The 22,515-nt window shown below is 39.1% G+C and overlaps 1 protein-coding gene across 2 annotated transcripts in view; it reads left to right on the plus strand.

The window, feature by feature from the left end:
- METTL16 (methyltransferase 16, RNA N6-adenosine) overlaps positions 1 to 22,515 on the plus strand; it is an 84,600-nt gene that overhangs the window by 33,191 nt on the left and 28,894 nt on the right. For both annotated transcript variants that reach the window (XM_025851232.2, XM_073879261.1), the window contains exons 4-6: positions 4,013 to 4,153; positions 6,308 to 6,423; positions 8,958 to 9,100. In XM_025851232.2, coding sequence (XP_025707017.1) covers positions 4,013 to 4,153; positions 6,308 to 6,423; positions 8,958 to 9,100 — 400 coding nt within the window. The remainder of the gene's footprint in view (positions 1 to 4,012; positions 4,154 to 6,307; positions 6,424 to 8,957; positions 9,101 to 22,515) is intronic.

A 22,515-nucleotide genomic window follows, 5' to 3' on the forward strand; every position in this document is an offset into this window, starting at 1 on the left:
TATCATCATTTCCTGTTGTTTTTTTTTTAATTTTATTATGTTATGTTAATCACCATATATTACGTCATTAGTTTTTGATGTAGTGTTCCCTGATTCATTGTGTATAACACCCAGTGCTCCATTCAATACATGCCCTGCTGGTTTTGTCTCTCAAATATTTTTTGGGATGCCTGGGTGGCTCAGTTGGTTAAATGTCTGCCTTCAGCTCAGGTCATGATCCTGGGGTGCTGGGATTAAGTCCTGCTCCTTGCTCATTGGGGAGTCTGCTTCTCCCTCTGCCTCCTGCTCAGCCTGCTTGTGCCTTCTGTCTGTCTCTCTCTCTGACAAATAAATAAATAAATCTTTAAAAAAATATATTTCTTAAATCATCTACTTCTCTCCATTTCCAGTGTCACCATCTCAGTCCAAATCACTGTCATCTCTCATGGTCTAAGGAATTACTTTTTTGTTTAAGATTTTATTTATTTGTCAGAGAGAGAGAGAGCACATGCGTGCAGGCAGAGGGAGAAGCTGGCTCCCCACTGAGCAAGGAGCCCAACATGGGACTTAATCCCAGCACCCCGGGATCATGACCTGAGCTGAAGGCAGATGCTTAACCAACTGAGCCACCCAGGCATCCCCAGAATTACTTTTTAACTACTCTTCTCATCTACTCTGTTTCCTCTCCATTTCATTTTTCAGAAACTCTGTACCATACCTGGTCACATGTTTATCACTTTAATGACTTCCTATTGCTTCTGTGAGAAACACCCAATACCCTAACTTGATCTGTTAGCATGTCCATTGTCTGTTCCCTGCCCTCTTCTTTGAGCTTCTCTAAGCCTCATCCAGTGTGCTTCCTTGTTTTTTACACTTGTGGTCTTTAGATCTTCTGATAAGTAAGACACCATGATTTTAGGCCTTTGTACTGTTGTTCCCTCTGCCTGTAACTTCACCACCGTTACCTTGTTAATCTCATTTATCCTGTAGTTGTCAACTCAAGCCTTATTTCCTCAAGAAAGCCTTCTCTGACCTTCCAGCAGAAGACAGTTTTCTTGATTATGAGCTTTAGAAAACCATGTTTCTTCCTTCATGGTATTTGATTTATTTTTAACCACACATTCACTTGTCTGATTAATGTCTTTCTTGACCACTAGATTACCAAGTGCAGAGCCTGTTACTTTTGTGCTTTACTATAATATCCCAAGGCCCAGCAAAGTTTCTGGCACATAGTAGGTGTCCAATAAATAATTTATTGAATGTTCATGGATAAATACATCATTCTTTTCTTTTTTAAAAATATATTTATTGGGGCACCTGGGTGGCTCAGTTGTTAAGCGTCTGCCTTCAGCTCAGGTCACCGAGCCCCGCATTGGGCTCCTTGCTCTGTGGGAAGCCTGCTTCTCCCTCTCCCACTTCCCCGATTATGTTCCCTCTCTCGCTGTGTCTCTCTCTGTCAAATAAATAAATAAAAAATCTTTAAAGAAAAAAATACTATTTATGTATTAGAGTGTGAGAGCAAGAGAGATCACAGAGGGAGAGGGAGAAGCAGACTTGCTGTTGAGCAGGGAGCCTGATGTGGGGCTCGATCCCAGGACCTGGAGATCATGACCCGAGCTGAAGGTAGACGCTCAACTGACTCAGCCACCCAGGTGCCCCTAAATACATCATTCTTCAACATTCAGTCTCTGAACGCCCCATATGAGCTAAGCACTATGTAAAAATGAGGGGTTTAACAAAAGCTCTGCCCTTTTATGTTCATGGCAGATTGGCTGATGGGTATAGAAAGCTTAAAAAGCATAAGAGCCTACTTGGTACTAATTTATTTTAATTATGCCCCAAATTGTCTAAAGTAACACTTGAGGATATAGGAGGTTAATGGATTTTAGCTCTTCACAAGGGGCACTGTTGCTGAAATCACATTCATTCTAATTAGGATTTTACATAAATTCTTCCCCCAGACTCCATCAGTTTGCTTTAATTCTATGATTATACACTTTACATTTTTATTTATCATTACAAGGATTATTACCCATTTTAAAATGTCATTCAGCTTTCTGAGGGTGTTAGAATTCAAGTCTTTTTGGTCTTTTTTTTTTTTAAAGATTTTAGCTTTGTCCTTACTGTGGCAGTTGTTTTTTGTTTTTGTTTTTTTTTTAAGATTTTATTTATTTATTTGACAGAGAGAGACAGTGAGAGCAGGAACACAAGCAGGGGGAGTGGGAGAGGGAGAAGCAGGCTTCCCGCTGAGCAGGGAGCCCAATGTGGGACTCGATCCCAGGACCCTGGGATCATGACCTGAGCCGAAGGCAGACGCCTAACGACCGAGCCACCCAGGCGCCCCTCAAGTTTTTTTGGTCTTAAGAATTGAGAAATTTGATTTTTTTGGCAGAGGACAGGTCCTTTACCTGTATTTTTTACCGTGGAGGTACCTGATCTTTGGGCAGTTGAAGAAAAGTACTTTTTCTTTTTTGCTGTTTGCTTTTAAATGAATTGAAGTATGAAGAGAAAGGCAGTTGTGTGAGAATCAAGGCTTGGCATCTGGTCCAGGTATTTTTTTCCTACAGAGCTTCTTCCTTACTCTTAATGACTCTGGCTTACCAGAATGGCTAGCAGGGACTAAATAATTGTGGCCTCTGAGAGGAGCTTGAGTTCCCTTTACCACCCGTTCCTTCACTACCTCATACATCCCCAAGGAGGTGTTTGCCCAGTAGCTTCAGGGCCAGGATGATATAAGTAAACATGATAGGAAGTATAGCAGTCATGGTGACTGTCAAAGGGCTGTTAGTTATTGTCCTTTTTCTTTTTTTTAAGATTTTGTCAGAGAGAGAGAGAGTGAGTGAGCAGAAGCAGGGGGAGCAGCAGGCAGAGGGAGAAGCAACTGCTGAGCAAGGAGTCCGATGTAGGACTCGATCCCAGAACCCCTGGGATCATGACCTGAGCCGAAGGCAGATGCTTAAGCAACTGAGCCACCCAGGCGCCCCTTTTGTCCTGTCTTTTATCATCTTGTTCAGAATACTTAATGAAGAAGCAGTACGATGACCCTGGGTTTCCTCTGGGTGAAGAGTATCTCTAGCCCTCATCTCTTCTTGCCAAATCCTTATAAGACTAGACTGGCACCAAGATGTGGTCAGGGGAGAGCAGGCCTGGAGTGGCTGGTAGGTGCTGACCACCATAGGCCTTCAGGAGAATCACTGGCTTTTCTTCTCTTGAATGTGTGCTTTGGATCTTATTGGCCAATATTAGTCAGTGGTCATAAAAGCAGTATTTGTGGTTAGTATATAGTCCAGTCTATGTTTGGGGGATACAAGTTTAGGACCAAACCCTAGTTGTCAAAGAGTGATTTTTGCCTGGAACATTTGCCTTCAAATGTCTCCCTTGAAACCATGGTGGGGCAAGCAGTGATTGATGTTTTGGATCTGGATCAGATGTCTTTCTATGTCATCACATCTAAGAAATGAAATCTCTCTTTAGTTGTTTTTGTTGTGGTTGTTGTTTTTAGTTTTTTTTTGTTTTAACTTTGATTTCCTTGAAGTAACAACTTACAGATATGTGGGGAATTGGTCATTTAAATAATCTTAAAAATTTTACATCCTATGTATTTTTTTCTGCTTTGGGGGAACGGGATATACATTGATCTATTTTAAGCTTTGATTTCATTTAAGAAAATCGAGTTTTGTGTGAGATTTAAAATGAAAAATTTTATAAAGTAAATTAACGTGTTTTGATAATTTTTAATCAGTCCTGTAGTCCTTGATCACCAGCCTGGTAGCACACTTCATTTTAAATACAACATACAAAAGAAGAGGATGCTGTCCTCTAAGAAATTTGAATCCAATTATGAGGTAAGACTGACATACCTGAAATGACTAGAGAACCCAGCAGCTACAGTATGTATGTAATCAGGTACCAGCTTAGGACTTAAACTGTTAAGGTTACAAGAATTCTAAGAAGAGAAGAATGGTGTTTTGGCTTGTTATTCTCACCTCTCCCTCTGGTGTGTGCAACATGTTCTGCATTTTCGTTTTACTAGGTACTGGGGCATCCTGCATCTATCCTTTACTTGGAACAACCTTAAATGGCTGGTATTTCCTTGCAACAGAAGTAGATGACATGTGCTTCAACTATGCGAAGAAAAATGTGGAACAGAATAATTTGTCTGATCTTATAAAAGGTTAGCTCTATAGAATAAATACCCCTTTCAAGCACTGTTTAATAATCTGTTTTTATAATTTAACACATCTCATTTTTTGCTTTAATATACAGACTTTGGTAATTTTTAAAAAATATGGTATATTGTGGAAGGAAAAATAAAATAAGATAAAACAGAGAGGGAGGCAAACCATAAGAGACTCTTAACGATGGAGAACAAACTGAGGGTTGCTGTAGGGGAGGTGGGTGAGGGATGGGCTAAATGGGTGATGGGAATTAAGGAGGGCAATTGTGATGAGCACTGGGTGTTATATGTAAGTGATGAATCACTAAATTCTACTGAAACTAATACTACACTATATGTTAACTAACTTGAGTTTAAATAAAATCTTGGAAGAAGAAAATAAATGAAACAAGTAGAACAGAAAAAATAAGGTACATTGTAACGGGGTTTTCAGCTTTGTTATCAGAGTTAACTCAGAAGGAAATATGGTAAATACAGTCGATCCTCATAATTTGTGGATTCTGTATTTGTGAATTTCCCTGCTTGGGGTTATGTTTAACCCCAAAATCAATAATCGAGGTACTTTTAGGGTCATTTACAGACATGTGCAGAGTGGCAAAAAATTTGAGTCATCCAACACGCACGTTCCCAGCTGAAATTGAACAAGGTGATGCTCTGCCTTTTTGTTTCAGCTCTCTGCTATAAACAAGTGTCCTTTTCATAGTCTATTTAATGTCACTTTTTTTTTCATTTTTGTACTTTTTCTTGGTGATTTTGCTGTTTAAAATGGCCCCTAAAGAAACTGCTTAAGTGGTATCTAGTAGATGTTCCTTCAATATAAGAAGAATGTGACAAACCTTACAGGGAAAATACATGTGTTAGATAAGCTTCATTCAGACATGAGTTCTAGTGCTGTGGGCCATCATTTCAGTATTAATGAATCAGCAGTGTATGTTAAAATAAGGAGTCTTTTAAAAATAAATAAAGTGTCTTTAAACAGAAATACACATAAAATAAAATTATATATTGATCAGTTGTTGAGACTGTTTGACCAGAGGCTCATAGTTACCTAACCTTACATTTCTCTTAGGAGCCATTGGTTCCAGTTCAGTGTTCATGGTGACTTTATAAAACATAACTACCACGAATAGTGGAAATCAACTGTACATGAAGTAACCTAGTCACCAAGATTTTATTTTTTATCACTTTAGAGAGAGCACGAGTGGAGGGAGGGGCAGAGGGAGAGGGAGAAAAGCAGACTCCCTGCCGAGCAGGGAGCCTGATGTGGGGCTCGATATTCCTACCCTGGGATCGTAACCTGAGCTGAAACCAAGAGTCGGACACTTAACCAACTGAGCTACCCAGGTGCCCCGTCACCAAGATTTTAAAAGGGAAACCCTGCTGTTGATTAAAGTGTACCATCTTTTTTATTTCAGTACATGGAACTGTGCCACAGATAGTCAAGTCCCCTTAGTGACCAGTTACTTTTAATTTTATGCTTACTGTATATTTGAAGAGCTGTTCATATTTGCTTTTTTTCATTAAAGAGAATTTATGTCTCTTTATGGAAAAACAAGGCTTTTCTTACTAGTGTTAAGCATATCATTATAAGGGGAGATACTAACATTGTTAATGTGTTTTTCAGTTGTCCATTTCTGTGTTACAAATTACTCCAAAATCTAGCAACTTTAAACAAATATCTCATAGATTGTGTGGGCCGGAAATTTGGGCATGGCCTACTTGGGTGGTTCTGGTTTAGTCTGATGAATTTGCAGTCATCTGAAGGATTGACTGGAGATAAGAGATTTGCTCCCAAGATGGTTCATATAACTTGGTCATTGGTAGTAGGCTAGATTCATTCTCGTGGATCTCTCCTCTAGGCTACTTGAGCAACCTTACAGTGTATCAGCCTGGCTTCTCTTAGTGCAAGTAATTCAAGAAATAGGGCAAGGAGGAAGCCATTTTTCTTTTATGACCTAGCCTCAGAAGTGACATCCTTTCACTTCATATTCATTCTGTTCAATAAAAGTGAGTCACTGAGTATAGCCTATACTCAAGGAGAGGGAAATTAAACTCTACCCATTGAAGAAACTAGTGTCATAGAATCTGTGGTCATATTTGAAAACTACCACAGCATTAATAGTAGTTAACAGTTCCTATTTTTTCTCCTAGTGGTAAAAGTACCACAGAAGACACTCCTGATGGATGCTCTTAAAGAAGAATCTGAGATAATCTATGATTTTTGCATGTGCAACCCTCCCTTTTTTGCCAATCAGTTGGAAGCCAAGGTAAAGTACCTTCTGCTTTAAGACAAATGACTAGGGGCACCTGGGTGGCTCATTCGGTTAAGCGTCTGTGTTTTTGGCTCAGGTCATGATCCCAGGGTCCTGGGATGGAGCCCCATGTTGGGCTCCCTGCTCAGCGAGGAGCCTGCTTCTCCCTCTCCCTCTGCTGCTCCCCCTGGTTATGCTCTCTCTCAGATCAATCAATCAATAAATAAAATCTTAAAAAAAAATAATTGACTTACTTACCTTGTTGACATTTGCAAAGATAAGAGCAGACAACAGCTTTTATTTTGGAAGCTATATCAGGATGTTTCTGGTATCAAGCGCCTGAGGACTGAATTCATATTGACTTAATAAAGGAAGTTTATTGGCTTACATATCTGAGAAATCCAGCAGCAGTATATTTTATGTATATATGAAGATATATACATAAAGGTACCCATGCCATAAGTGTAAATTGGCTTTTCCAAAGTGAATACTCCTGTGGAACCAGCATCCAGATGAAGAAATAGAATATTACTAGCATCAGAACTAAATTTCTTTTTATATCAGTTTTATTGAGATATAATTCACATGCCATACAATTTACCCACTTAAAGGGTAGAATTTAGTTATTCTTAGTATATTCACAGAGTTGTGCAGCTGTCATCACAGTCCATTTTAGAACATGATTTCATCACTCCCCTACCCCCCCATCCCCATTAGCAGTTACTCTGTTTCCCACAGCTCCTATAGTCCCCGGTAACCACCAGTCTGCTTTCTGTCTTTATGGATTTGCCTATTTTGGACATTTCATGTAAGTGGAATCATACAATATGTGGTCTTTTGTTACTGACTTTGACTAAACATAGTACATTTTCAAGGTTCATCCCGTATCAGTACTTAATTTCCTTTTATTGCCAAATAGTATTCCATTGTATGGAAATACCACATTTTACTTATCCATTCATTCATTGATGGACATTTGGGTTGTCTTTACTTTTTGGCTGTTACGAATAATGCTAATGTGAGCATTCATGTACACATGTTTGTGTAGACATTTCTCCTTCGAATATACCTAGGAGTAGAATTGCTGAGTCAAATGGTAACTCTGTTTAGTTGTTTGAAGAACTGCCAGACTGTTCTCCAAAGTGGCTGCATCATTTTTCATTCCACCAGCAGCAGTATATGAGGGTTCCACTTTCCAGTTTCTCCACATGCTTGTTAACACTTGTTATTATATTGTCTTAATCATAGCCATCCTAGTGGGTATGAAGTGGTATCTCATCTTGGTTTTGATGTTTATTTCCTTGATGACTAATTATGTTGAACATCTTTTCATGTGCTTATTGGCAATTTGTATATATTCTTTCAAGAAATGACTGTTCAGATCCTTTACCCATTTAAAAATTGGATTATTTTTCTTTTTATTATTGTTGTAAGAATTCTTTATGTATTCTTGGGTGCCTGGGTGGCTCAGTTGGTTAAGCGACTGCCTTCGGCTCAGGTCATGATCCTGGAGTCCCGGGATCGAGTCCCGCATCGGGCTCCCTGCTCAGCGGGGAGTCTGCTTCTCCCTCTGACCCTCCCCCCTCTCATGCTCGCTCTCTCTCTCATTCTCTCTCTCAAATAAATAAATAAATAAAATCTTTAAAAAAAAAGTTTAAAAAAAAAAGAATTCTTTATGTATTCTAAACATAAGTTCCTTATTAGATTTATTATTTGCAAACATTTTCTCCTGTGGGTTGTCTTTTCATTTTTTTTTTTTTTTAAGATTTTATTTATTAGAGAGAGAGCGTGAGAGCAAGAGCACAAGCGTGGGGTTGGGGGGGGGCAGGTCAGAAGGAGAGGAAGAAGAGAGAAGAAGGCTCCTGGCTGAGTAAGGAGCCTGACTCAGGGCTCAGTCCCAGACCCTGGGATCATGACCCGAGTCGAAGGCAGACGCTTAACCCACTGAGCCACCTAGGCACCTCATATTTTCACTTTCTTGGTGTCCTTTGCAGCCTATAAGTTAAATTTTAAGGAGTACAATTTCTCTAAGAGACCATTGCCTAATCGAAGGTCATGAAGATTTACTTCTATGTTTTCTTTGGAAATTTTATGATTTTAGCTTTTATATTTAGATCTTTATTTAATTTTTTAATATGATTTGAGGTAGGAGGGGATTAAATATTTAAATTTAAAAAGTGAGATCATAAGAGTACTAGAAGAAAACATAAGTAAATATTTATATAATCTTTGGGTGCAGTATTTTCTGTGCATGATACCAAGACAAAACATAAAGAAAAGTGACAGATTAGGCTACATAAAAAAGGTAAAGTTTTTATATGTTAAATCACAAAGATGGAAGGTAAAAAAGACCCTGGGGAAGAATATTAACATGAATCCAGTTGCTTAAAATGTAATATTACAATGGCTGAATGATTTTTAAATCCTAGATTTAGCATGATATTTGGAAACTAAATTACATCTCAGCATTCTTACTTTGAACTAGATTACAGTCAAAGACTTGGTCTCACGGTATAAGAATTTCACCACATGTTGTTGTTGTCGTGCAGGGAGTAAACTCTCGAAATCCTCGGAGACCTCCACCTAGTTCCGTAAATACAGGAGGTATCACAGAAATCATGGCAGAAGGAGGTGAATTAGAGTTTGTTAAAAGGATCATCCATGACAGTTTACAACTTAAAAAAAGATTAAGGTAAGTTAGTTATTACAACACAGGACTATTTTCTCCCCATGTAATTCTAGAAGAAACCATGTCACTTAGAGGAAATGTAATCATAGTAGTCTAAAGAATAAACAGATAAAGATGGAAAAGATTGCAGATTCCACAGCCTGTAAAGACCCTGTTTCTGAGGATGCTCTTACGGTTCTAATTGATTTGTTTTTCTTGTACTACATGGATAGAAAGGAGGAAAATACTGTATGATTGTATTGCTCCCATTGGCATGGTACTGTGGTGGAACAAAACTGATTCAAATATGGCTTTTGATTAGAAAACAGATGGGTTCAGATCTGTCCCATGAACCAGAATAAATTTGTTGCCTAGTCCTTGATGCAATTTATGTTCTTGGAATCAGTCTCCCAAACAATGACAGATGTGAGGACATTGAGCTGTCAAGAACTTAATGAAGGGAAACTGAGATCACTAACCAGTTACAGAGGAGAATTAAGGCTATTCCTTTTTAAAAGCTAATTATTTCAGGGGCACCTGGGTGGCTCAGTCATTAAGTGTCTGCCTTCGGCTCAGGTCATGATCCCGGGGTCCTGGGATCGAGCCCCGCATCAGGCTCCCTGCTCAGTGGGGAGCCTGCTTCTCCCTCTCCCACTCCCCCTGCTTGTGTTCCCTCTCTCGCTGTGTCTCTCTCTGTCAAAATAAATAAATAAAATCTTTAAAAAATAAAATAAAATAAAAGCTAATTATTTCGGACAACACACCTGTAATTAAGCAGCATAAGGTACTCGAAAAGTGCTATTTGTCTCGCTTGACTTCTCACCCTGCCAAGTGTTGTTGAAATGATGGATAATGTGGTAGTTCAAAAGTGAAAGGGTTTATAACCCTAGGATTTAGTTTGGGACATAGAGAAGATTTTTTAAAATTTTAATAAAATACACATAACATGAAATTGATAGTTTTAACATAAAACTATTAAAGTGTACAGTTTAGAAGTGTTAAGTACATTTATATTGTTATGCAGTGAATCTCCAGAACTCATTCTTATAAAACTTAAACTCTCTACACATTAAACAGCAATCCCTCATTCCTTCCTTTCACCCCAACGTCTGGCAAACACGATTCTTTCTGTCTCTGTGAATTCGATTATTCTGGGGACTTTTTATAGTGTTTGTCCTTTCGTGACTGGCTTCTTTCACTTACCATATGTGTCCTCAGTGTTCATCCATGTTAGAGCATGTATCACAATTTCCTTCCTTTTTAAGGCTGAATAATATTAATATTCCATTGTATGTATATACCACATTTTGTTTATTCATTTATTTTTTGATGGACATTTGGGTTGCTTTCCCCTTTTGGCTATTGTGAATAATGTTGCTGTGAACACAGGAATGCAAATATCTCGTAAGACCCTGCTTTCAATTCTTTTGTGTATAAACCCAGTGAAATTGCCAGATAAAGAATACTTTTTTCTTTTTCTTTTGGATTTATATGTGTTTAAAGCTGCTTATTTTACTTAAAGGCCAATTCCAAAACAATGAATATCCTAATTTGTTAAATGTGAGTTTATACATTTGCGGGAAGCAACTGGATTATTGGGTGGTTTGCCTCTCAGAAGATTTACACATCGCTGAAGCCAAAGGTTAATAAATTTCTGCATTAAATTGATTTCTTCAAAGACCTGATAGGGTATGAAGAAGAAAGTGACGTAAGTTACACTGAGCATTGAGAAGAGTTTGAATAGGTAAAATAAGCTTAAAGGAGGTAACAAAGCACTGAAACTGTGAAAAGATGTAACCAGGGCCATGTGGCTGCTTCAGAATCTACTGTTGGCTTTTGAGGGACTGGAGCCAACCAGGGAAATGGGGAAGGTTGTTTTCAGGAGGCTTTTAATTGGTAAATTTCTATTATTTCTGAAGTCCCATTCGAACTACAAAAGTATGTTTTATTTTTATTTTGGAGGGGGATGTAGGGCAGAGGGAGAGGGAGAGAGAATCTTAAGCAGACTCCATCTCCCCAGCATGGAGCCCTGATACGGTGCTCCATCTCACAACCCTGAGATCATGACCTGAGCCGAAATCAAGAGTCACTCAGATGCTTAACTGACTGAGCCACCCAGGTGCCCCAGAACTACAAGAATATGTTTTGAAGGAACACCATTATTTTATTTAAGATTTTATTTATTTATTTGTCAGAGAGAGAGGTGGGGAGAGGCAGGCAGAGGGAGAAGCAGGCTCCCCGCTGAGCAGGGATTCCCAATGCAGGGTTTGATCCCAGGACTCTGGGATCATGACCTGAGCTGAGGGCAGATGCTTAACTGACTGAACCACGCAGGCGCCCAGGAACAGCAGGGAGAGAAATTGATCACTATGTTCCAAGTCTGCCTATACCTGGTTCAGTGGCAGCCCCCAAATTGAATGAAAGGTACATGTTTGCTAGGAAGGATAAATTGCTAGAGCCCATCATATCTCGTGAGAGTTGACCATTTTGAACTTGGTATCATAGGAGGAAAACATTGTCCATTTATGATTTATTTAAACATAGGGTTCAGCAGTTTTGTCTGCTCTGTTAGGATGCAGGCAGTTTGAGAGAGATAATAAAAGGAAGAGAAGAAATTAACTCATTTTTATTGAAAAGAGACTAAAACAATGTTTTTTAAGAGTATTTCTCATATTGTTTACAATTTCACATTTGTTCCATGCTGATTTTCATTTGTACATAGTACCAGTTCGTGTCCTCCTACATATTTTTATAGTTGACATAATGTTTGTACCACTCTGCAACTCTCAAATTTTAGAATGCTGTGAAAACTGTATGCAGCCATACCTTGGAGATACTGTGGATTTGGTTCTAGACCACAGCAATGAAGTGAATATTGCAATATGAAACAAGTTAAATGAATGGTTTCCTGGTACATATGTTACATGCACATGCTATAGTCTAGTAAATGTGCAGTAGCATTATATCTAAAAAAATGTACAGACCTTATTAAAAATACTTCATTGCTAAAAAATGCTGACTCTCATCTGAGCTTTCAATGAGTTGTAAGCTTTGCTGGTGGGGGAATTTTGTCTCGGTGTTGATGGCTGCTCACTGGTGGTGGCTGAAAGTTGGAGTGGCTGTGGCAGTTTCTTTAAATAAGACAACAATGAAGATTGCTGCATTGACTCTTTCACACCATTTCTCTGTAGAATGTGATGCTGTTTGATAACATTCCACTCACAGCAGAACTTCTTTCAAAATTAGAGTCAATTCTCTCAAACCCTGCTGCCACTTCTATACTAAGTTTATGTAAAATTCTAAATCCTTTGTTGTTATTTCAACAGTCTTCATAGCATCTTCACTAGGAATAGATTCTAGCTCAAGAAGCTACTTTCTTTGCTCATCCACAAAAAGCATCTCCTCATCCATTCGAGTTTTATCATGAGATTGCAGCTATTGAGTCACATCTTCAAGTTCTACTTCTAATTCTGATTCTCTTGCGATTTCCACCACATCTGTGGTTACTTCCTCCACTAAAGTCTTAAGGCCCCAAAAGTCATTCATGTGGGATGGAATCGGCTTCATTCCAAACTTTTGTTAATGTTGTTATTTTGACCTCTTTCCGTGAATCCCAAATGTTCTTAATGGCATCTAGAATGGTGAAGCCTTTCCAGAAGGTATTCTGTATACTTTGTCCAGATCCATGAGAGGAATCACTATCTATGGCAGCTAGAGCTTTATGAAAGGTATTTCATAAATATAAGATTTGAAAGTCAAAATTACTGCTTGATCCACGGGCTGCAGAGTGGATGTTGTGTTAGCAGGCATGAAAACATCATTTATCTCATTGTGCGTCGCCATCAGGGCTCTTGGGTGATGAGGTGCATTGTCAGTGAGCAGCAATATTTTGAAAGGAATCTTTTATTCTGAGCACTAGGTCTCAATGGTGGGCTTAAAATATTCAGTAAACTATGTTGTAAACATTGTGTTGTCACCCAGGCTTTTGTTCCATTTATAGAGCTCAAGCAGAGTAAATTTAGCATAATTCTTAAGGGCCCTAGGATTTTCTGAATGTTCAGTGAGCATTGGCTTCAACTTAAATCACTCAGCTGCATTGGCCCCTAACAAGAGAGTCATCCTGTCCTTTGAAGCTCTCTAGCTATGAAAGCCCTAGATGACATCTTGTTTCAATATAAGATTGTTTCATCTACATGGAACATCTATTGTTTAATGTAGTCACCTTCATTAATGATCTTAGCTAAATCTTCAGCATAACTTGCTGCAACTTCTGCATCAGCACTTGCCGCTTCACCTTGCATTTTTATGTTCTGAAGATGGCTTCTTTCCTTAAAACCTCATGAATGAGCCTCTGCTAGCCTCAAGCTTTTCTTGGCAGCTTCCTCACCTTTCTCAGCCTTCATAGAATTGAAGAGAAATAGGACCCAACTCTAGATTAGCCTTTGGTTTAAGAGAACGTTGCAGCTGGTGTGATTGTCTATCCAGACCACTAAAACTTTCTCTATATCAGCAAACTGTTTTGCTTTCTTATCATTAATGTGTTCACTAGGGTAGCACTTCTAATTTCCTTCAAGAAATTTTTCTTTGCATTCACAACTTGGCTAACAGTCACAAGAGGCCTAGCTTTTGGCCTCTCTTGCCTTTTGACATGCCTTCCTCACTGAGCTTAATCACCTCTAGCGTTTGACTGAAAGTGAGAGAAGTGGACCCCCCTTTCATTTGAACACTTCGAGGCTGTTGTAGGATTGTTAATTGGCCTAATTTCAGTATCATAGTGTCTCAGGGAATAGAGAAGAGAGGGAGAGGGATGGGAGAACAGCTGGTTGGTAGAGCAGTCAAACACACAAAACATTCACTGATCAAGTTCACCATTTTACGTGGGTGTGATTTGTGACACCCCAAAATAATTACAGTAGTACTATCACAGACCATCATAACAAATACTATGATAATGAAAACGTTTGAAATACTGGGAGATTTACCAAAATGTGACACAGAGACACAAATTGAGCAATGGCTATTGGGAAAATGGTGTCAGTAGAGTTGCTCAATGCAGGATTGCCCCAAATTTCAGTTTGTTAAAAAAAAGAAAAATCTGTGAAGTGCAATAAAAGAAGGCACAAAAAATGAGGTATGCCTATATTTTGAAGCTCTGAATAAGTGACTAAAAACAAGTATTTTAACCCTACCATCTGCTGCTTATTCCTCTAGAATTTTTTTCTTCTTATTACTGAAAAAGTGTAGGAACTAAGCAGAATTTGTAACATGGGGTGAAATCAGTTAAATTTGTTGGACTGATCTCAGTGGTGGCACTCAAGATGCCTCATCTCCCTGTTACAATTCATGCCTCACCTAAGTCATGCTCAGTAGCACCTGCAGTGTGGTTGTGTACCTTAAAGAATTTTACAGCCGGGAGGCTCTTGGGAGGTAAAGTTATCCAGTATCTTAGTTTTACAGATTAGAAGCTTGGGACCTGGATCTCCTGATTCTGGTCTAGTACTCTTCCCACCACCCTCTGCGGCGGCTGCAGCTCCAGCGTGTGGCTAGACTTCTGAGTAGACAGCCTTTCTAGTGCTGATGAAGATTTGTAAGTGCTTGTCATCCTTACCTTTCATGTTTTGTGCCTGTGACTTGAGCTTACTTCATAGCATTTTCTTTTTTAGAGACTCACTCACCAAAGCTTCTAAATAGATCAGCAGACTTGGTCAGACTCCTCATGGCCTTAATTCCAGTCTTGTCATTGGTTATTAGGTCTGAAGCTGATGCCCTTTATGGCAGTTATTTTATGATTTTTCCAGGAACCAGAGATCTGTATCTGCAAAGTTCTTTTTTTTTTTTTTTTTTTAAGATTTTATTTATTTGACAGAGACACAGTGAGAGAGGGAACACAAGCAGAGGGAGCGGGAGCGGGAGAGGGAGAAGCAGGCTTCCCGCCGAGCAGGGAGCCTAATGTGGGGCTCGATCCTAGGACCCTGGGATCATGACCTGAGCCGAAGGCAGACGCTTAATGACTGAGCCACCCAGGCGCCCCTGTATCTGCAAAGTTCTAACTTAATACAGATTTCACCATTTTTCCTCTTTTTGCTTTTTCCTTTCTAATCCCTACCCCCTACCAGATGGTAGATACTTCTTGGGTCTGTATATACTCTACATATTTGGTGATGGGCAATAAATCGAATAATCTGTGCCTTTTGAATGTAATTCTTTGACTTAAATTTTGTTTTCTTATTGGTAAAATGGGATAATAATAGTGGGTCATAGAATTAAATGAACACATATTTGATATAATGAATATCAAAGAGGATCATCTTAACTGTTGTAGGAATTCAGTAGATTTACATGTGTGGTCCACTGTGTTGAAAGGATGTTGCAAGTACTTTGTTATGTTATTTTAATAAAGAACTCCCCCTCCCCTTCTGTTTATTTTTTTATTTTTAAGATTTTATTTATTTATTTGAGAGTGAGAGAGAGCAAGCATGGGGGGTGCAGAGGGAGGGAGAAGCAGGCTCCCCACTGAGCAGGGAGCCCGATGCAGGGCTGGAACCCAGGATCCTGGGATCATGACCTGAGCCAAAGGCATATGCTTAACTGACTGAGCCACCCAGGCACCCCTCCCCTCTTGTTTTTTTAAAGTAGGTGCTAGTATAGTTATGGGGTACTATAAGTAATAGTTGCAGGGAATAATTGTAGATTTTATAACTGGGCTTTTAATCAGTTCTTCAGCTGAAAGACTCCATTTTCCTATAAACTTTGACTTGTCTTTATAAAAGGGTAAGCCACCAGTTAGTTGTTCAGAGAATAAAGAGAAATTACATATGAATGTACATGTAAACTGAAGTGCTATCTAAATGTTAGATGTTACTACTATTTTTTATAATTTTATCTTTCCTTTAAAAAAAAAAGATTTATTTATTTATTTTAGAGAGAGTGTGCACGAGTCAGGGGAGGGATGGAGAGAGAGAGAGAGTCTCTCAAGCAGACTCCCCATTGAGTGTGGAGCCTGACATGGGGCTTGATCTCACAACCCAGAGATCATGACCTGAGCCAAAACCAAGAGTTGGATGCTTAACTGATTGAGCCACCCAGGTGCCCCTATAATTTTAATCTTTTTAAAATAATCACCCTTAGAGAAAATTAGAAAATGAAGAAAACATTGATCTCAGCACTTTGACACACTATGAGTTTATTTTGGGTGCATTTCCTGCCAATTTCCCCTTTTTTCATTCCCACAGTTGTAATCATGAATACCAATAATTTTGTCTTCTGCTTTTGTTTTTAACTTTACTTTTTTCATTCCTTTGTTTCTTTGTGGTTAATGGTATGTGCATAGCAGTAATTTTAAATAGCTTGACAACAGTCCATAATTAAGTAATTCCTTATAATTGGGCATTATATTTATTCTTTTTCTCATTGTTACAAAAAACATACCACTTCTCGTTTGTTACTGAACTGCTACAGATAAATCTAATGAGACTATTGTGAATGGCTGTCTTTGACCTCTGGTTTCATCTTTGATTGGGACCCATTGTAGGGTTGCAAATCAATAAAAGTGTTTTTTGGGTGTCATTAGAAAGAAATGCACCCCTTGCTCCAGTGTACCAACTCACTACACAGATACAGAATGTAGAAATGTATTGGGGGACAGATAGTATACCAGCCTATTCTCCAGGTAGAAGAGCTTTTTTCTCAATTTAAACCTAAAAGTATTTCTTAATTGTGAGCTCCACAGGAGACAGATGCTGTATTTTGATTTTTTTCTTCCTACTCAAGTAGGAAGATGAAGAATAAGCAGCTTGAAGGATGAGGGGCTACTATATGATTTTTTTTTAATGAATCAGTTTATGTGCTTTTCATCACCTTAATTTATGTATCATAGTTTAATTCCTTTCAAGTTTGATGTGGCAGAGCGTTGTTGATTGGTGACTGCTCAGGTCTTAGGGAGAAAAGGTTGAATCCAGTTGCTCATGCCATGACGAGCTAGCTGTATCTGTTTTTATGACATATCCACCTATAGTAGGTAGTCACTGGTTCTACTTTAAGCGGTCAGAGAAGAGAGTTGTTACAATAAAACATGTATTTTTAGTTCATCAGGCAGTTACAAAAAGGAATACCAAGGGGCGCCTGGGTGGCTCAGTTGGTTAAGTGTCTAACTTTGGCTCAGGTCGTGGTCTCAGCATCCAGCAATTGAGCCCTTATCAAGCCCTGCATCGGGCTCCATACTCAGTGGGGAGTCTGCTTCTCCCTCTCTCTCTGCCCATCCCCACACTCATGCGCTCTCTCTCTCAAATAAATAAATAAAATGTAAAAAAATGTTTAAATAGAAAGAAATACCAAAGAATGAAAAGCCTTGGCCCCACTCTTGGAGAATCTTGTTCTAGTGTTTCTTGCACATGTAAAAATGTGTGTGAATAATTAAAACTACTTTTTTAAGAAAAACATAGAATGAAAGTTTATTTTTAGCCATGTGGATTTGTAATTTACGGTACTTTAAATATAAAATTTTGAGACTGGATAGACATTAGGGCTACTCTGCTGCATACTTAGGGGCATTTATTCTGGTAATTTGTTATAGGCAGCAAAATGTTAGGTTCTACAGCTAGAGAAGTTTTTAGACTATGCTCATTGCCACTTAACATGCCAAACCTCTGCTTCTATCTGTTTTTCTACATTACACTTCAGATTAAGATTTGGTGTTTTAAAATAACCAATCCCGGGGTGCCTGGGTGGCTCAGTCGGCTAAGCGTCTGCCTTCGGCTCAGGTCATGATCTCAGGGTCCTGGGATTGGGCCCCGCATTGGGGCTCCCTGCTCAGTGAGGAGTCTGCTTTTCCCTCTGCCCCTCCCTCTGCTCATGCTCGTTTGCTCTCTCTCTCTCTCTCTCTCTCTCTCTCAAATAAATAATCTTTTAAAAAGTAAATAAATATAAAATAACCAATCCCCACTAAAAAGAACCAGGCCCCTTGTAGAAATGGGTGATTCCAGTGCTGGGTAAAGGTAAGTTTAAGAGCCTGGAATGTCTTATAATACCAAAAAATAAGCAAGTGCTCAAAATATGACATGTCAAAAGGATATAGGAGCCAGTTCAAGCCAAATCTGTGACAATATGATTTTTTTTTATTATGTTAATCACCATACATTATATCATTAGTTTTTGATGTAGTGTTCCATGATTCATTATTTGCGTATAATACCTAGTGCTCCATGCAGAACGTGCCCTCTTTAATACCCATCACCAGGCTAACCCATCCTCCTGACCCCCTCCCCTCTAGAACCCTCAGTTTGTTTTTCAGAGTCCATCATCTTTCATGGTTCATTTCCCCCTCCGATTTCCCCCTTCATTCTTCCTCTCCTGCTATCTTCTTCTTCTTTTTTTAATTTTTTATTGTTATGTTAATCACCATACATTACATCATTAGTTTTTGATGTAGTGTTCCATGATTCATTGTGCATAACACCCAGTGCTCCACGCAGAATGTGCTCTCTTTAACCAGGCTAACCCATCCCCCCACCCCCCTCCCCTCTAGAACCCTCAGTTTGTTTTTCAGAGTCCATCGTCTCTCATGGTTCGTCTACCCCTCCGATTTAGTCCCCTTCATTCTTCCCCTCCTGCTATCTTCTTTTTTTTTTAAACATACAATGTATTATTTGTTTCAGAGTTACAGATCTGTGATTCAACAGTCTTGCACAATTTACAGCGCTCACCATAGCACATACCCTCCCCAGTGTCTATCACCCAGCTGCCCCATCCCTCCCCCCGCCACCACTCCAGGAACCCTCAGTTTGTTTCCTGAGATTAAGAATTCCTCATATCAGTGAGGTCATGTGATACATGTCTTTCTCTGATTGACTTATTTCACTCAGCATAACACTCTCCAGTTCTATCCATGTCGTTGCAAATGGCAAGCTTTCATTCCTTTTGATGGCTGCATAATATTCCTCTGTGTGTGTGTGTGTGTGTGTGTGTGTGTGTGTGTGTGTGTGTGTGTGTGTGTGGTGTATATACACACACACACACCACATATACCACATCTTCTTTATTCATCTGTCGATGGACATCTTGGCTCTTTCCACAGTTTGGCTATTATGGACATTGCTGCTATAAACATTGGGGTGCACGTACCCCTTCGGGTCCCTACATTTGTATCTTTGTGGTAAATACCCCGTAGTGCCATTGCTGGATCGTATGGTAGCTCTATTTTCAACTTTTTGAAGAACCTCCATACTGTTTTCCAGAGTGGCTGCACCAGCTTGCATTCCCACCAACAGTGTAGGAGGGTTCCCCTTTCTCCACATCCCCGCCAACATCTGTCGTTCCCTGACTTGTTAATTTTAGCCATTCTGACTGGTGTGAGGTGATATCTCATTGAGGTTTTGATTTGGATTTCCCTGATGCCGAGCGATGTTGAGCACTTTTTCATGTGTCTGTTGGCCATTTGGATGTCTTCTTTGGAAAAATGTCTGTTCATGTCTTCTGCCCATTTCTTGATTGGATCATTTGTTCTTTGGGTGTTGAGTTTAATAAGTTCTTTATAGATTTTGGATACTAGCCCTTTATCTGATAATGTCGTTTGCAAGTATCTTGTCCCATTCTGTCAGTTGTCTTTTGGTTCTGTTGACTGTTTCTTTTGCTGTGCTTTTTATCTTGATGAAGTCCCAATAGTTCATTTTTGCCCTTGCTTCCCTTTCCTTTGGTGATGTTTCTAGGAAGAAGTTGCTGCAGCTGAGGTCGAAGAGGTTGCTGCCTGTGTTCTCCTTTAGAATGTTGATGGACTCCTGTTTCACATTGAGGTCTTTCAACCATTTGGAGTCTATTTTTGTGTGTGGTGTAAGGAAATGGTCCAGTTTCATTCTTCTGCATGTGGCTGTCCAAGTTTCCCAACACCATTTGTTGAAGAGACTGTCTTTTTTCCACTGGACATTATTTCCTGCTTTGTCAAAGATGAGTTGACCATAGAGTTGAGGGTCCATCTCTGGGCTCTCTTCTGTTCCATTGATCTATGTGTCTGTTTTTGTGCCACTACCATACTGTCTTGATGATGACAGCTTTGTAATAGAGCTTGAAGTCTGGAATTGTGATGCTGCCAGCTTTACTTTTCTTTTTCAGCATTCCTCTGGCTATTCGGGGTCTTTTCTGGTTCCATACAAATATTAGGATTATTTGTTCCATTTCTTTGAAAAAAGTGGATGGTATTTTGATGGGGATTGCATTGAATGTGTAGATTGCTCTAGGTAGCATTGACATTTTCACAATATTTGTTCTTCCAATCCATGAGCAAGGAACGTTTTTCCATTTCTTTGTGTCTTCCTCAATTTGTTTCATGAGTATTTTATAGTTTTCTGAGTACAAATTCTTTGCCTCTTTGGTTAGATTTATTCCTCGGTATCTTATGTTTTGGGTGCAGTTGTAAATGGGATCGACTCCTTAATTTCTCTCTTTTCTGTCTTCTTGTTGGTGTATAGGAATGCCACTGATTTCTGTGCATTTTATATCCTGCCACTTTACTGAATTCCTGTATGAGTTCTAGCAGTTTTGGGGTGGAGACAATATGATTTTCATAATAAATAATGACAATAATGGGTTTTAAGCCATTAAATAAAATAAGCAAAGAGGAGAGAGGAAAAGTTGTTATAGTAGAATGCCAACTAATACATGTAGAAAGAATAAAGTTAGAAAAATCACCATTTGGCCATTATTTTATTTTATTTTTTATTTTTTTAAAGGTTTTATTTATTTATTTGCCAGAGATAATACAAGTAGGCAGAGAGGCAGGCAGAGGGAGAGGGAGAAGCAGGCTCCCCGCCGAGCAGGGAGCCCAATGCAGGACTCGATCCCAGGACCCTGGGATCATGACCTGAGCCAAAGGCAGCTGCTTACCCGCCTGAGCCACCCAGGCGCCCCTGCCATCATTATTTTAATAATTGATTCATGGAAGATCAACAGTGGAAAATTTGAAGAGAAACAGGATGTTAATAGTTTCAGAGTATCTCCCCACAGATGACTTATAATCACAAAGAAATATGGTAACCTTACAGTAGAGAAGCCTGGGGGATTCCACCTTGAGCGGGTGATCACCTTCTGATGCGCTGCACCCAGAAGGACACAATAGCACTCTGCTCTTTATGCCCATCGTGTGTAGCTTCAACCTAACTCTGAGGAAACTTCAGACAAACCAACTTCAGAACCACTTTTGGCAGTTTTATTGAGATGGGCTCTTTATGCCCATCGTGTGTAGCTTCAACCTAACTCTGAGGAAACTTCAGACAAACCAACTTGGAAGCGTTTTGTAAAATATTTCTCCAGAAATATAAAGGTCATGGAAAAAAAAAAAAAAGGCTGAATGAGGAACTGTTCAGGATTGAAGGAGACTAAAGAGACTTGACACAGAAATGAAATGCAGGATCTTAGATTGGATCTTGCATCGGGGGAGAAAATTGCCATGAAGGACATTATAGGGATAATTGGTGACATTTGAAAATGGACTGTATTCCCAATATAAATAGTACTATGCAAGTGTTAAATTTTCTCAATTTGATAATTGTTCTGTGGTTATGAGGGAGAATGTCCTTGTTTTTAAAATGTACGTGCCAAAATATTTAGGGTGAAAGGGGCATGATGATGCTAACTCTCAATTGGTTTTAAAAAAACACAGAGCAAGCAAATGGAGGAAAATGTTGATTGATGAATCTGGGTGAAGAGTATACTGGAATCGTTTGTACTAATCTTGCAACTCTTCTGTACACTTGAAATTATTTCAAAATAATTTTTCTTGAAAGCTACTGTCTCAGAGGAGTTACTAAATGCTGTAATGACTAGAGTGCTACTTTCATCATTAAAATAGTGTAATGGGTTCAGAGTCTCCTGGGTAACTAGATTTTCCTTTTGTTCATTTTTTTTTTCTACTTGCATTTTGATTAGTTGTCACAAGATGCCTGTTGAGAGTAGCTAGGATCTAATGGGTAGGCATTTTCTGAAGTGAAGTCAACTCAGAATTTTAATACACCCTGTTACTTTTTTTTTTTTTAAGATTTTATTTATAACTTACTTGAAAGAGAGAGCGAGTGAGCACAAGAGCAGGAACACAAGTAGGGGGAGTGGACGAGGGAGAAGCAGGCATCCCACTGAGCAGGGAGCCCAATATGGGACTCCATCCCAGGACCCTGGGATCATGACCCGAGCCGAAGGCAGAGGCTTAATGACTGAGCCACCCAGGCGCCCTTCTGCTTTTCCTTTAAGAAATATAAATGCTGCAGAAAAGTTATTGATGAGATTAAATCTTAAAAGATTCCAATATAGTATTCAGCTTACAGCAAAGTTAAAAGAAATGTGAACTCTACCAAGCCATTGTTAACTACCAAGGACATATTTAACTGTGAGAAGACTTACTTATATAAATATTTACTTTCCTTCATCTCCTGAGGAAATGTATACTATCTTTCTTT

This window comes from Callorhinus ursinus, unplaced genomic scaffold, assembly GCF_003265705.2.
Source record: "Callorhinus ursinus isolate GAN/ISIS: 27379988/994484 unplaced genomic scaffold, GSC_fseal_2.0 scaffold34, whole genome shotgun sequence".
Lineage (NCBI taxonomy): Eukaryota > Metazoa > Chordata > Mammalia > Carnivora > Otariidae > Callorhinus > Callorhinus ursinus.